The 14,074-nt window shown below is 43.7% G+C and overlaps 1 protein-coding gene across 1 annotated transcript in view; it reads left to right on the top strand.

The window, feature by feature from the left end:
- Window positions 1–14,074, top strand: part of LOC133550149 (mitochondrial 2-oxodicarboxylate carrier-like) — a 631,183-nt gene that overhangs the window by 610,255 nt on the left and 6,854 nt on the right. Inside the window, exons 5-8 of the mRNA XM_061896248.1 lie at window positions 2,076–2,142; window positions 2,384–2,443; window positions 13,373–13,480; window positions 13,556–13,720. Coding sequence (XP_061752232.1) covers window positions 2,076–2,142; window positions 2,384–2,443; window positions 13,373–13,480; window positions 13,556–13,720 — 400 coding nt within the window. The remainder of the gene's footprint in view (window positions 1–2,075; window positions 2,143–2,383; window positions 2,444–13,372; window positions 13,481–13,555; window positions 13,721–14,074) is intronic.

Raw genomic sequence — 14,074 nt, 5'->3', positions numbered from 1 at the left:
TCCTGTTAACTATCCATCCACCTCGCTAACTATCAATCTTTCCTCCCAAACAATCGATCAGTTCTGCTAACTCTCCTGCTAACTATCCATCCACCTCGCTAACTATCGATTGTTCCTGCTAACTCTCCTGTTAACTATCCATCCACATCGCTAACTATCAATCGTTCCTCGCAAACTATCGATCGTTCCTGCTAACTTTCCTGCTAACTATCCAGCCACCTCGCTAACTATCGATTGTTCCTGCTAACTCTCCTGTTAACTATCCATTCACCTCGCTAACTAGCGAGCGTTCCTGCTAAATCTCGAGCTAACTATCCATCCACCTCGCCAACTGTTGATCGTTCCTGCTAACTCTTCTGCTAACTATCCATCCACCTCGCTAACTATCAATTGTTCCTGCTAACTCTCCTGTTAACTATCCATCCAACTCGCTAACTATCAATCGTTCCTCCCAAACAATCGATCAGTTCTGCTAACTCTCCTGCTAACTATCCATCCACCTCGCTAACTATCAATTGTTCCTGCTAACTCTCCTGTTAACTATCCATCCACCTCGCTAACTATCAATCGTTGCTCCCAAACAAACGATCAGTTCTGCTAACTCTCCTGCTAACCATCCATCCACCTGGCTAACTATCGATTGTTCCTGCTAACTTTCCTGTTAACTATCCATCCACCTCGCTAACTATCGATCGTTCCTGCTAACTCTCCTGCTAACTATCCATGCACCACGCTAACTATCGATTGTTCCTCGCTAATTATCAATCGTTCCTCGCTAATTATCGATCGTTCCTGCTAACTCTCCTGCTAACTATTCATCCACCTTGCTAACTATCGGTTGTTCCTGCTAACTAACCATCCACTTTGCTAACTATCAATCTTTCCTGCTAACTCTCCTGCTAACTATCCATCCACCTCGCTAATTATCGATTGTTCCTGCTAACTCTCCTGCTAACTATCCATCCACCTTGCTAATTATTGATCGTTCCTGCTAACTATCCATCCACCTCGCTAACTATCAATCGTTCCTGCTAACTCTCCTGCTAACTATCCTTCCACCTGGCTAACTATCGATTGTTCCTTCTAACTCTCCTGCTAACTATCCATCCACCTCGCTAACTATCGATCATTCCTCGCTAATTATCAATCGTTCCTGCTAACTCTCCTGCTAACTATCCATCCACCTCGCTAACTATCGATTGTTCCTGCTAACTCTCCTGTTAACTATCCATCCACCTCGCAAACTATCAATCGTTCCTCGCTAATTATCGATCGTTTTTGCTAACTCTCCTGCTAACTATCCTGCTAACTATCCATCCACCTCGCTAACTATCGATTGTTCCTGCTAACTGTCCTGTTAACTATCCATCCACCTCGCTAACTATCAATCAATCGTTCCTCGCAAACAATCGATCAGTTCTGCTAACTCTCCTGCTAACTCTCCTGCTAACTATCCATCCACCTCGCTAACTATCGATTGTTCCTGCTAACTTTCCTGTTAACTATCCATCCACCTCGCTAACTATCGATCGTTCCTGCTAACTCTCCTGCTAACTATCCATGCACCACGCTAACTATCGATTGTTCCTCGCTAATTATCAATCGTTCCTCGCTAATTATCGATCGTTCCTGCTAACTCTCCTGCTAACTATCCATCCACCTTGATAACTATCGGTTGTTCTTGCTAACTCTCCTGTTAACTAACCATCCACCTTGCTAACTATCAATCGTTCCTGCTAACTCTCCAGCTAACTATCCATCCACCTCGCTAACTATCGATCGTTCCTCGGTAACTATCCATCCATCCTAGAAATCTTGCACAAAGTCTTCTTACGTCCATCGGATGTTGACAACGGAGGTTCCGGCTCTGCGGGGGCCACTTTCTGCCTGGACCAGAGTGACTTCATAACGATTGATTGATTGATACTTTTATCAGTATCTTGCACAGTTCAGTACATATTCCGTACAATTGACCACTAAATGTTAAAACCCCAATAATTTTTTGTTTAAGTCGGGGTCCACGTTGATCAATTCCTGGCACATGAATTGACACCACGCACCTTCTCCTTCCACAGGATCCTCGGCTTCTACAAAGGAATCCTGCCTCCCATCCTGGCCGAGACGCCAAAGAGGGCCGTCAAGGTGAGACCACTCCCCCCCGTTGGCCCGTCGCCACGGCGACCACGGCGTCTCTTAACACGTAAAACGCCTCATGTTTGCACAGCCCCGACCAAATATTGACAGACGAGCAGTTAGCGCCGTCGCACCTGAGCGCGGTCTTGAAAATGTATTCACATGATTTTCCCTCATCGCCGCAGGTGTGACTTGTCACCTGTCTCACATCCTCAACAAACACTCATTCGTCTCTATCTTTCCTCTGCAGTTTTTCACCTTCGAGCAGTACAAGAAGTTGCTGAATTTGACCCCTTTGTCTCCTGGCCTGGTGAGTCCGATTTAGTAGAGAACATCCACGAGAAAGTTTGCAACTTTTGGTCGCTAATAAAAAAGCCTTGCCTGTACCGGAAGTAGCAGACGATGTACGTGTGATGTCACCGGTGTGAGGGCTCCTCACATCTGAACATTGTTTATAATGTGAGCCACCAGCAGTAAGAGCTACTCGGACCGAGAAAACGACAATTTCCCCATTAATTTGAGTGAGGATGAAAGATTTCTGGATGAGGAAAGTTAGAGTGTGTCACGATGGGGGGGGTCGCAGCTTACTGCGGGGTCGTTTCAACATGGCGTTTTGGTAAAAACCATGATTTAATTTTAACTACAAAAAGTTACAAAAAGTCCTCAGCCTTCCCGGTAAGGTTTATTCAGTAGCAGACGATGTGCGCGTGACGTCACGGGTTGTGGAGCTCCTCACATCTGAACGTTGTTTATAATGTGAGCCACCAGCAGTAAGAGCTACTCGGACCGAGAAAACGACAAGTTCCCCATTAATTTGAGCGAGGATGAAAGATTTCTGGATGAGGAAAGTTAGAGTGTGTCAGGATGGGGGGGGGGGGCGCAGCTTACTGTGGGGTCGTTTCAACATGGCGTTTTGGGAAAAACCATGATTTAATTTCAACTACAAAAAGTTACAAAAAGTCCTCAGCCTTCCCGGTAAGGTTTATTCAGTAGCAGACGATGTGCGCGTGACGTCACGGGTTGTGGAGCTCCTCACATCTGAACATTGTTTATAATGTGAGCCACCAGCAGTAAGAGCTATTCGGACCGAGAAAACGTCAATTTCCCCATTAATTTGAGCGAGGATGAAATATTTCTGGATGAGGAAAGTTAGAGTGTGTCAGGATGGGGGTGGGGGGGTCGCAGCTTACATCAACATGGCGTTTTGGTAAAAACATGATTTAATTTTAACTAAAAAGTTACAAAAAGTCCTCAGCCTTCCCGGTAAGGTTTATTCAGGTGTACTGGAGAGGAGGCTACACCGGATAGTCGAACCTGGGATTCAGGAGGAACAGTGTGGTTTTCGTCCTGGTCGTGGAACTGTGGACCAGCTCTATACTCTCGGCAGGGTTCTTGAGGGTGCATGGGAGTTTGCCCAACCAGTGCTTTGTGGACTTGGAGAAGGCATTGGACCGTGTCCCTCGGGAAGTCCTGTGGGGAGTGCTCAGAGAGTATCGGGTACCGGACTGTCTTATTGTGGCGGTCCACTCCCTGTACGATCAGTGTCAGACCTTGGTCCGCATTGCCGGCAGTAAGTCGAACACATTTCCAGTGAGGGCTGGACTCCGCCAAGGCTGTCCTTTGTCACCGATTCTATTTGCAACTTTTGGTCGCTAATAAAAAAGCCTTGCCTTTACCGGAAGTAGCAGACAATGTGCGTGTGATGTCACCGGTGTGAGGGCTTCTCACATCTGAACATTGTTTATAATGTGAGCCACCAGCAGTAAGAGCTACTCGGACCGAGAAAACGACAATTTCCCCATTAATTTGAGCCAGGATGAAAGATTTCTGGATGAGGAAAGTTAGAGTGGATAGTTAGCAGGAGAGTTAGCAGGATCGATCGTTCCTGCTAACTCTCCTGCTAACTATCCATTTACCTCGCTAACTATCTATCGCTCCTGCTAACTCTCCAGCTAACTATCCATCCACCTCGCTAACTATCAATCGTTCCTCGCTAATTATCGATCGTTCCTGCTCACTCTCCTGCTAACTATCCATCCACCTCGCTAACTATCAATCGTTCCTCGCTAATTATCGATCGTTCCTGCTCACTCTCCTGCTAACTATCCATCCACCTCGCTAACTATCAATCGTTCCTCGCTAATTATCGATCGTTCCTGCTAACTCTCCTGCTAACTATCCATCCAGCTCGCTAACTATCAATCGTTCCTCGCTAACTATCGATCGTTCCTGCTAACTCTCCTGCTAACTATCCATCCAGCTCGCTAACTATCAATCGTTCCTCGCTAACTATCGATCAGTCCTGCTAACTCCCCTGCTAACTATCCATCCACCTCGCTAACTATCAATCGTTCCTCGCTAATTATCGATCGTTCCTGCTAACTCTCCTGCTAACTATCCATCCAGCTCGCTAACTATCAATCGTTCCTCCCTAATTATCGATCGTTCCTGCTAACTCTCCTGCTAACTATCCATCCACCTTGCTAACTGTTGATCGTTCCTGCTAATTGTCCTGCTAACTATTCATGCACCTCGCTAACTATCGAGCGTTCCTCGCAAACTATCGATCGTTCCTGCTAACTCTCCTGCTAACTATCCATCCACCTCGCTAACTGTTGATCGTTCCTGCTAATTGTCCTGATAACTATTCATGCACCTCGCTAACTATCGAGCGTTCCTCGCAAACTATCGATCGTTCCTGCTAACTCTCCTGTTAACTATCCATCCACCTCGCTAACTGTTGATCGTTCCTGCTAACTCTCCTGCTAACTATCCATCCATCTTGCTAACTATCAATCGTTCCTCGCTAATTACCGATCGTTCCTGCTAACTCTCCTGCTAACTATCCATCCAGCTCGCTAACTATCAATCGTTCCTCGCTAACTATCGATCGTTCCTGCTAAATCTCCTGCTAGCTATCCATTCACCTCGCTAACTGTTGATCGTTCCTGCTAATTGTCCTGATAACTATTCATGCACCTCGCTAACTATCGAGCGTTCCTCGCAAACTATCGATCGTTCCTGCTAACTCTCCTGCTAACTATCCATCCACCTCGCTAACTGTTGATCGTTCCTGCTAATTGTCCTGATAACTATTCATGCACCTCGCTAACTATCGAGCGTTCCTCGCAAACTATCGATCGTTCCTGCTAACTCTCCTGTTAACTATCCATCCACCTCGCTAACTGTTGATCGTTCCTGCTAACTCTCCTGCTAACTATCCATCCACCTTGCTAACTATCAATCGTTCCTCGCTAATTATCGATCATTCCTGCTAACTCTCCTGCTAACTATCCATCCAGCTCGCTAACTATCAATCGTTCCTCGCTAACTATCGATCGTTCCTGCTAACTCTCCTTCTAACTATCCATCCAGCTCGCTAACTATCAATCGTTCCTCGCTAATTATCGATCGTTCCTGCTAACTCTCCTGCTAACTATCCATCCACCTCGCTAACTGTTGATCGTTCCTGCTAATTGTCCTGCTAACTATTCATGCACCTCGCTAACTATCAATCGTTCCTCGCTAACTATCGATCGTTCCTGCTAACTCTCCCGCTAACTATCCATCCAGCTCGCTAACTATCAATCGTTAACTCGCCTGCTAACTATCCATCCACCTCGCTAACTATCAATCGTTCCTCGCTAACTATCGATCGTTCCTGCTAACTCTCCTGCTAACTATCCATCCACCTTGCTAACTATCAATTGTTCCTCGCTAATTATCGATCGTTCCTGCTAACTCTCCTGCTAACTATCCATCCACCTTGCTAACTATCAATTGTTCCTCGCTAATTATCGATCGTTCCTGCTAACTCCCCTGCTAACTATCCATCCAGCTCGCTAACTATCAACCGTTCCTCGCTAACTATCGATCGTTCCTGCTAACTCTCCTGCTAACTATCCATCCACCTTGCTAACTATCAATCGTTCCTCGCTAACTCTCCTGCTAACTATCCATCCACCTCGCTAACAATTGATATTTCCTGCTAACTAACCATCCACCTTGCTAACTATTGATTGTTCCTGCTAACTAACCATCCACCTTGCTAACTATCAATCGTTCCTGCTAACTCTCCTGCTAACTATCCATTCACCTCGCTAACTATCGATCGTTCCTGCTAACTCTCCTGCTAACCATCCATCCACCTCGCTAACTATCAATCGTTCCTCGCTAACTATCGATCGTTCCTGCTAACTCTCCTGCTAACTATCCATCCACCTTGCTAACTATCAATTGTTCCTCTCTAATTATCGATCGTTCCTGCTAACTCTCCTGCTAACTATCCATCCACCTTGCTAACTATCAATTGTTCCTCGCTAATTATCGATCGTTCCTGCTAACTCCCCTGCTAACTATCCATCCAGCTCGCTAACTATCAACCGTTCCTTGCTAACTATCGATCGTTCCTGCTAACTCTCCTGCTAACTATCCATCCACCTTGCTAACTATCAATCGTTCCTCGCTAACTCTCCTGCTAACTATCCATCCACCTCGCTAACAATTGATATTTCCTGCTAACTAACCATCCACCTTGCTAACTATTGATTGTTCCTGCTAACTAACCATCCACCTTGCTAACTATCGATGGTTCCTGCTAACTATTCATCCACCTTGCTAACTATCGACTGTTCCTGCTAACTAACCATCCACCTTGCTAACTATCGATCGTTCCTGCTAACTCTCCTGCTAACTATCCATTCACCTCGCTAACTATCGATCGTTCCTGCTAACTCTCCTGCTAACTCTCCTGCTAACCATCCATCCACCTCGCTAACTATCAATCGTTCCTCGCTGATTATCGATCGTTCCTGCTAACTCTCCTGCTAACTATCCATCCAGCTCGCTAACTATCAATCGTTCCTCGCTAACTATCGATCGTTCCTGCTAACTCCCCTGCTAACTATCCATCCACCTCGCTAACTATCAATCGTTCCTCGCTAATTATCGATCGTTCCTGCTAACTCCCCTGCTAACTATCCATCCACCTCGCTAACTATCAATCGTTCCTCGCTAATTATCGATCGTTCCTGCTAACTCTCCTGCTAACTATCCATCCAACTCGCTAACTATCAATCATTCCTCGCTAATTATCGATCGTTCCTGCTAATTGTCCTGCTAACTATTCATGCACCTCGCTAACTATCGAGCGTTCCTCGCAAACTATCGATCGATCCTGCTATTTCTCCTGCTAACTCTCCTGCTAACTATCCATCCACCTCGCTAACTGTGTTCCCCTTTAATATTTCATCATTGATATATAAACTATCAGACTGCGTGGTCGCTAGTTGTGGCTTCCAGTAGGCCTTAAAAGTGTGTATAGTCCTACACGGAGTTTGCCGCTGCTATTCAGGCAGGTGTCAGCCGTGATGGATGCTTTACCTGTAACTCCGCAGTCCTCCCCGGCTCATGGCACGCCCTGCCATTGGTGGAAAGACCCTTTACCTGTCCCATCCATCATCCCCTCCCCCCTCCTATCTCCTCACTCTGGTTTCCCCCCCCCCCCCTCGTAGATTACGTCGCCTCGTGGGTGCTGCCGAGTGGCGTCTCGCTCTCTTGCGGACTCGCAGCTGAATGTCTTCAGTGTGATTAATCGGGACGCGGCGGGCAATAAGACAAACAGGGAATGGCGGCCTGTGTAAATATGGCGTGGCGTGTCTGAGGAGGATGACTCCCGGGGCTCTGACAGCGGGATAAAGAAGGCAGGAAGAGTAATGAGCTATAGACACGTTCTTGACATGTTCCCATTGCACACACACACACACACCGTATTCGTGCAAATACATGCAGCGTTGCAACATTTCAGCATTTGAATACGTGCGCTTGAACCTGGCGAGCTGAGGTCAACTCCGCTGCCTTTTCCTAAACCTGCAACTTTACTCTTTTTACACATTTTTTAAAATCATATTCTACATTATTTTGGCCGAAATCGAGCACTAAAAATGGCGAACTGAAGTAACGATAATAACAACTATCAATCAATCAATCAATGTTTATTTATATAGCCCCAAATCACAAATGTCTCAAAGGACTGCACAAATCATTACGACTACAACATCCTCGGAAGAACCCACAAAAGGGCAAGGAAAACTCACACCCAGTGGGCAGGGAGAATTCACATCCAGTGGGACGCCAGTGACAATGCTGACTATGAGAAACCTTGGAGAGGACCTCAGATGTGGGCAACCCCCCCCCCTCTAGGGGACCGAAAGCAATGGATGTCGAGCGGGTCTAACATGATGCTGCGAAAGTTCAATCCATAGTGGCTCCAACACAGCCGCGAGAGTTCAGTTCAAAGCGGATCCAAGACAGCAGCGAGAGTCCCGTCCACAGGAAACCATCTCAAGCGGATCAGCAGCGTAGAGATGTCCCCAACCGATACAGGCGAGCGGTCCATCCTGGGTCCCGACTCTGGACAGCCAGTACTTCATCCATGGTCATCGGACCGGACCCCCTCCACAAGGGAGCGGGGGACATAGGAGAGAGAAAAGAAGTGGCAGATCAACTGGTCTAAAAAGGAGGTCTATTTAAAGGCTAGAGTATACAGATGAGTTTTAAGGTGAGACTTAAATGCTTCTACTGAGGTAGCATCTCGAACTGTTACCGGGAGGGCATTCCAGAGTACTGGAGCCCGAACGGAAAACGCTCTATAGCCCGCAGACTTTTTTTGGGCTCTAGGAATCACTAATAAGCCGGAGTCCTTTGAACGCAGATTTTTTTTGCCGGGACATATGGTACAATACAATCGGCAAGATAGGATGGAGCTAGACCGTGTAGTATTTTATACGTAAGTAGTAAAACCTTAAAGTCACATCTTAAGTGCACAGGAAGCCAGTGCTGGTGAGCCAGTACAGGTATATATGTATGTATATATGTATATAAAGGTATATACAGTATAGGTATATATGTATGTATATATGTATATAAAGGTATATACAGTATAGGTATATATGTATGTATATATGTATATAAAGGTATATACAGTATAGGTATATATGTATGTATATAAAGGTATATACAGTATAGGTATATATGTATGTATATATGTATATAAAGGTATATACAGTATAGGTATATATGTATGTATATATGTATATAAAGGTATATACAGTACAGGTATATATGTATGTATATATGTATATAAAGGTATATACAGTACAGGCGTAATATGATCAAACTTTCTTGTTCTTGTCAAAAGTCTAGCAGCCGCATTTTGTACCAACTGTAATCTTTTAATGCTAGACATGGGGAGACCCGAAAAAAACAACTAGATGAGGTGTGAATGCTCCAATGCTGAAATTGAAGTGAAATGCTCACAGAATGGAGTATGAATGTAAGAATAGTTTAAATGATGAAGTTCCAGGGGAAAAAAAACTTGGGGAAGTGTTAGTTTGAATGTCCAGGATGAATTAAATGTGTTGATGTTGGAATGGTTTGAATAGGTTGAAAAATGTGGGATTTGTGCAACTCGGAAAAAATGTCCCATTCAGTTCAATGGAAACTTCCTGGAAATTTGGGAAAAGCAAGATTTTTTTTTGTGTGAAAATGATTAGGAGAATGAATGTCCTGAAATGTTGAAGGAGTAACAGTTTTTTTAATTTAAAAAATTTCGGGGGAAACCAGGAATTTTTCATGTTCTTAGACCAACTTGTTTTTTTGTCCTTATTAAGAGGAATTTTTTGATGGTAGAACGGTTGAAATGCGTTGAAAATGTAAAGGTAGGAAATAGGGTTGGACACTAAAAAAGGTAGGAAATAGGGTTACAAAAAATGCAAGAATTCCTGGAAATTTTTTTAACCTGGAAAAATAGTTGTTTGAATTTCCAGGATGAATTAAATGTGTTGATGTTGGAATGGTTTGAATTGGTTGACAAATGTGGGATTTGTGGAAGTTTGAAAAATGGACAATTAATTTTCATTGGGGAAAATGTCCTTAAAAATTGGAAATCCGGGATTTTTTTTTTATAATTGTTGAAAAGGAGCACTCAATTCCTGAACAGCCGGAATGTATTGAAGTTGGAACGGTTTAAATCGAATAAAAAATGTGGGAGTTGTACAACTTTGAAAAATGTCCCATTCTTTTCAGAGGAAATTCCTGGAAATTTGGGAATTTTTGGAAAAACGAGATTTTAATTTTTGGGAAAATGATTAGGGGCATGAATGTCCTGAATGATCTGAATTGGTTGGTGTTGGAATGATTTAAATCGGTCAAGAAATGTCGAAGCAGTAACATTTTTTTCATTGAAAATTTTCAGGGAAATCAGGAATTTTTCATTCCCTAAACCAACTTGTTTTTTTGTCCTGACTAAGAGGAATGTTTTGACGGTGGAACGGTCGAAATGCGTTGAAAATGTGAAAGAAGTCATCACACTAAAAAAAAGGTTGGAAATAGGGTCAGAAAAAAATGCAGGAATTTTTGAACCTGGAAAAATAATTGTTTGGATTTTCCAGGATGAATTGAATATGTTCAAGGCGGAATGGTTTGAATTGGTTGAAAAATGTTGGGCCGTTTAGGGACGGCGTGGCGCGGTGGGGGAGTGGCCGTGCGCAACCCGAGGATCCCTGGTTCAAATCCCACCTGGTACCAACCTCGTCACGTCCGTTGTGTCCTGAGCAAGACACTTCACCCTTGCTCCTGATGGGTGCTGGTTGGCGCCTTGCATGGCAGCTCCCTCCATCATTGTGTGAATGTGTGTGTGAATGGGTAAATGTGGAAGTAGTGTCAAAGCGCTTTGAGTACCTTGAAGGTAGAAAAGCGCGATACAAGTACAACCCATTGATATCAAAGATATAATTGTTCATAGATGAACAGGTGATCGAAGACGTTTAGCTTTTTTGGCGTTCTCATGCTCTCTGAATCATTATTATTAGTTCAGTTTTTTGTCCAAATAACTATTTTTGAATTGTATTGTATTTATTTATTTATTTTGTAAGTATTTATTTAGTTTTTCGGGTTTTTTTACTTTCTGGCGACTGAAAATGATCTGTGTTTTAAAGATAGACCCACTACACTTTATGCATATGCTACACTTTTGAACACTACACTTTATACATATACTACACAGTAACAGTCTAAGGCACTTTGAATGTAACAGTCTAATGCACTGTGGATGTAACAGTCTAATGCACTATGGATGTGACAGTCTAATGCACTGTGGATGTAACAGTCTAATGCACTATGGATGTGACAGTCTAATGCACTTTGGTTGTATAGTCTAATGCACTGTGGATGTACAGTCTAATGTGCTGTGGATGTAACAGTTTAATGCACTGTGGATGTAGCAGTCTAATGCACTATGGATGTAACAGTCTAATACACTGTGGATGTAACAGTCTAATGCACTGTGGATGTAACAGTCTAATGCACTGTGGATGTAACAGTCTAATGCACTTTAGATGTAACAGTCTAATGCACTGTGGATGTAACAGTCTAATGCACTTTAGATGTAACAGTCTAATGCACTGTGGATGTAACAGTCTAATGCACTGTGGATGTAACAGTCTAATGCACTTTAGATGTAACAGTCTAATGCACTGTGGATGTAACAGTCTAATGCACTATGGATGTAACAGTCTAATGCACTGTGGATGTAACAGTCTAATGTTCTATGGATGTAACAGTCTAATGCACTGTGGATGTAACAGTCTAATGCACTGTGGATGTAACAGTCTAATGCACTGTGGATGTAACTGTCTAATGCACTGTGGCTGTAACAGTCTAATGCACTATGGATGTAACAGTCTAATGCACTGTGGATGTAACAGTCTAATGTGCTATGGATGTAACAGTCTAATGCACTGTGGATGTAACAGTCTAATGCGCTGTGGATGTACAGTCTAATGCACTGTGGATGTAATAGTCTAATGCACTGTGGATGTAACAGTCTAATGCACTGTGAATATACAGTCTAATGCACTGTGGATGTAACAGTCTAATGCACTGTGGATGTAACAGTCTAATGCACTGTGGATGTAACAGTCTAATGCACTATGGATGTAACAGTCTAATGCACTGTGGATGTAACAGTCTAATGCACTGTGGATGTAACTGTCTAATGCACTGTGGCTGTAACAGTCTAATGCACTATGGATGTAACAGTCTAATGCACTGTGGATGTAACAGTCTAATGTGCTGTGGATGTAACAGTCTAATGCACTGTGGATGTACAGTCTAATGCGCTGTGGATGTAACAGTCTAATGCACTGTGGATGTACAGTCTAATGCACTGTGGATGTAATAGTCTAATGCACTGTGGATGTAACTGTCTAATGCACTGTGGCTGTAACAGTCTAATGCACTATGGATGTAACAGTCTAATGCACTGTGGATGTAACAGTCTAATGTGCTATGGATGTAACAGTCTAATGCACTGTGGATGTAACAGTCTAATGCGCTATGGATGTAACAGTCTAATACACTGTGGATGTAACAGTCTAATGCACTGTGGATGTAACAGTCTAATGCACCATGGATGTAACAGTCTAATACACTGTGGATGTAACAGTCTAATGCACTGTGGATGTAACAGTCTAATGCACTGTGGATGTAACAGTCTAATGCACTTTAGATGTAACAGTCTAATGCACTGTGGATGTAACAGTCTAATGCACTGTGGATGTAACAGTCTAATGCACTTTAGATGTAACAGTCTAATGCACTGTGGATGTAACAGTCTAATGCACTATGGATGTAACAGTCTAATGCACTGTGGATGTAACAGTCTAATGTTCTATGGATGTAACAGTCTAATGCACTGTGGATGTAACAGTCTAATGCACTGTGGATGTAACAGTCTAATGCACTGTGGATGTAACTGTCTAATGCACTGTGGCTGTAACAGTCTAATGCACTATGGATGTAACAGTCTAATGCACTGTGGATGTAACAGTCTAATGTGCTATGGATGTAACAGTCTAATGCACTGTGGATGTAACTGTCTAATGCACTGTGGATGTAACAGTCTAATGTTCCATGGATGTAACAGTCTAATGCACTGTGGATGTAACAGTCTAATGCGCTGTGGATGTACAGTCTAATGCACTGTGGATGTAACAGTCTAATGCACTGTGGATGTAACAGTTGGATGTATTTGTATTTATTTATTTGTTTTGTAAGTATTTATTAAGTTTTTCGTTTTTTTTTTACTTTCTGGCTACTGGAAATAATCCGTGTTTTAAAGATAGACCCACTAATGTCGTCATTGCCGCCCCCTCTCCCACGTTGTCTCACCACCTGCTAGGCGTTGTCCGTAGCAGGACTGGGTGCTGGCTTGACCGAGGCCGTGGTGGTCAATCCCTTCGAGGTGGTCAAAGTCAGTCTTCAGGCCAACAGGAATGCCTTCAAAGAGGTGAGTGGCGTACAAAACAATATGTCTGTCTTCATACTTTGCCTTTTGCCCACTTTTGGATGTCTGCCCCGACAGCAACCGTCCTCGTTTGACCAGGCGAGACGCATCATCAAGTCGGACGGCTTCGGGCTGAAGGGTCTGAACAAGGGACTGACGTCCACGCTGGGACGCCACGGGGTTTTCAACATGATCTACTTCGGCTTCTATTTCAACGTCAAAGACGCCATTCCTGCTAACTCGGTAAAATGCAAACCGTCTGACAGTATTCTGGTTTTGGTTCCGTCTTTGTACCTTATTCTGTTGGTGTTTGCCTTCCTTAGTTCCTGGTGGCACTTCTTGTTTGTTCTGTTGCTATAGTGTCACCTGCCTCTTGATTTTTGACTCACACCTGTTTGTAATCACTGTCTGTATTTAAGCCCGTTTACTCGTCCTCGCTTCGTAAGTTTCTGTTCCACACAACAGGTGACGACGCTGATTCCCGTCTGTGGTAAAACCTTTTTGTACTTGCTAGATTCTGCGCTACGCTTTTGGTTCTTTCTAGCTCCCATGCTAGTTCTGTTTGTTTTGCCTTTTGTGCCTAGTGCCAGACCCTTG

The sequence above is a fragment of the Nerophis ophidion genome, linkage group LG03, assembly GCF_033978795.1.
Source record: "Nerophis ophidion isolate RoL-2023_Sa linkage group LG03, RoL_Noph_v1.0, whole genome shotgun sequence".
Classification (NCBI taxonomy): Eukaryota; Metazoa; Chordata; class Actinopteri; order Syngnathiformes; family Syngnathidae; genus Nerophis; species Nerophis ophidion.
Note: the sequence above shows the minus strand (reverse complement) of the source record. Positions and strands in the feature narration are given on the sequence as shown.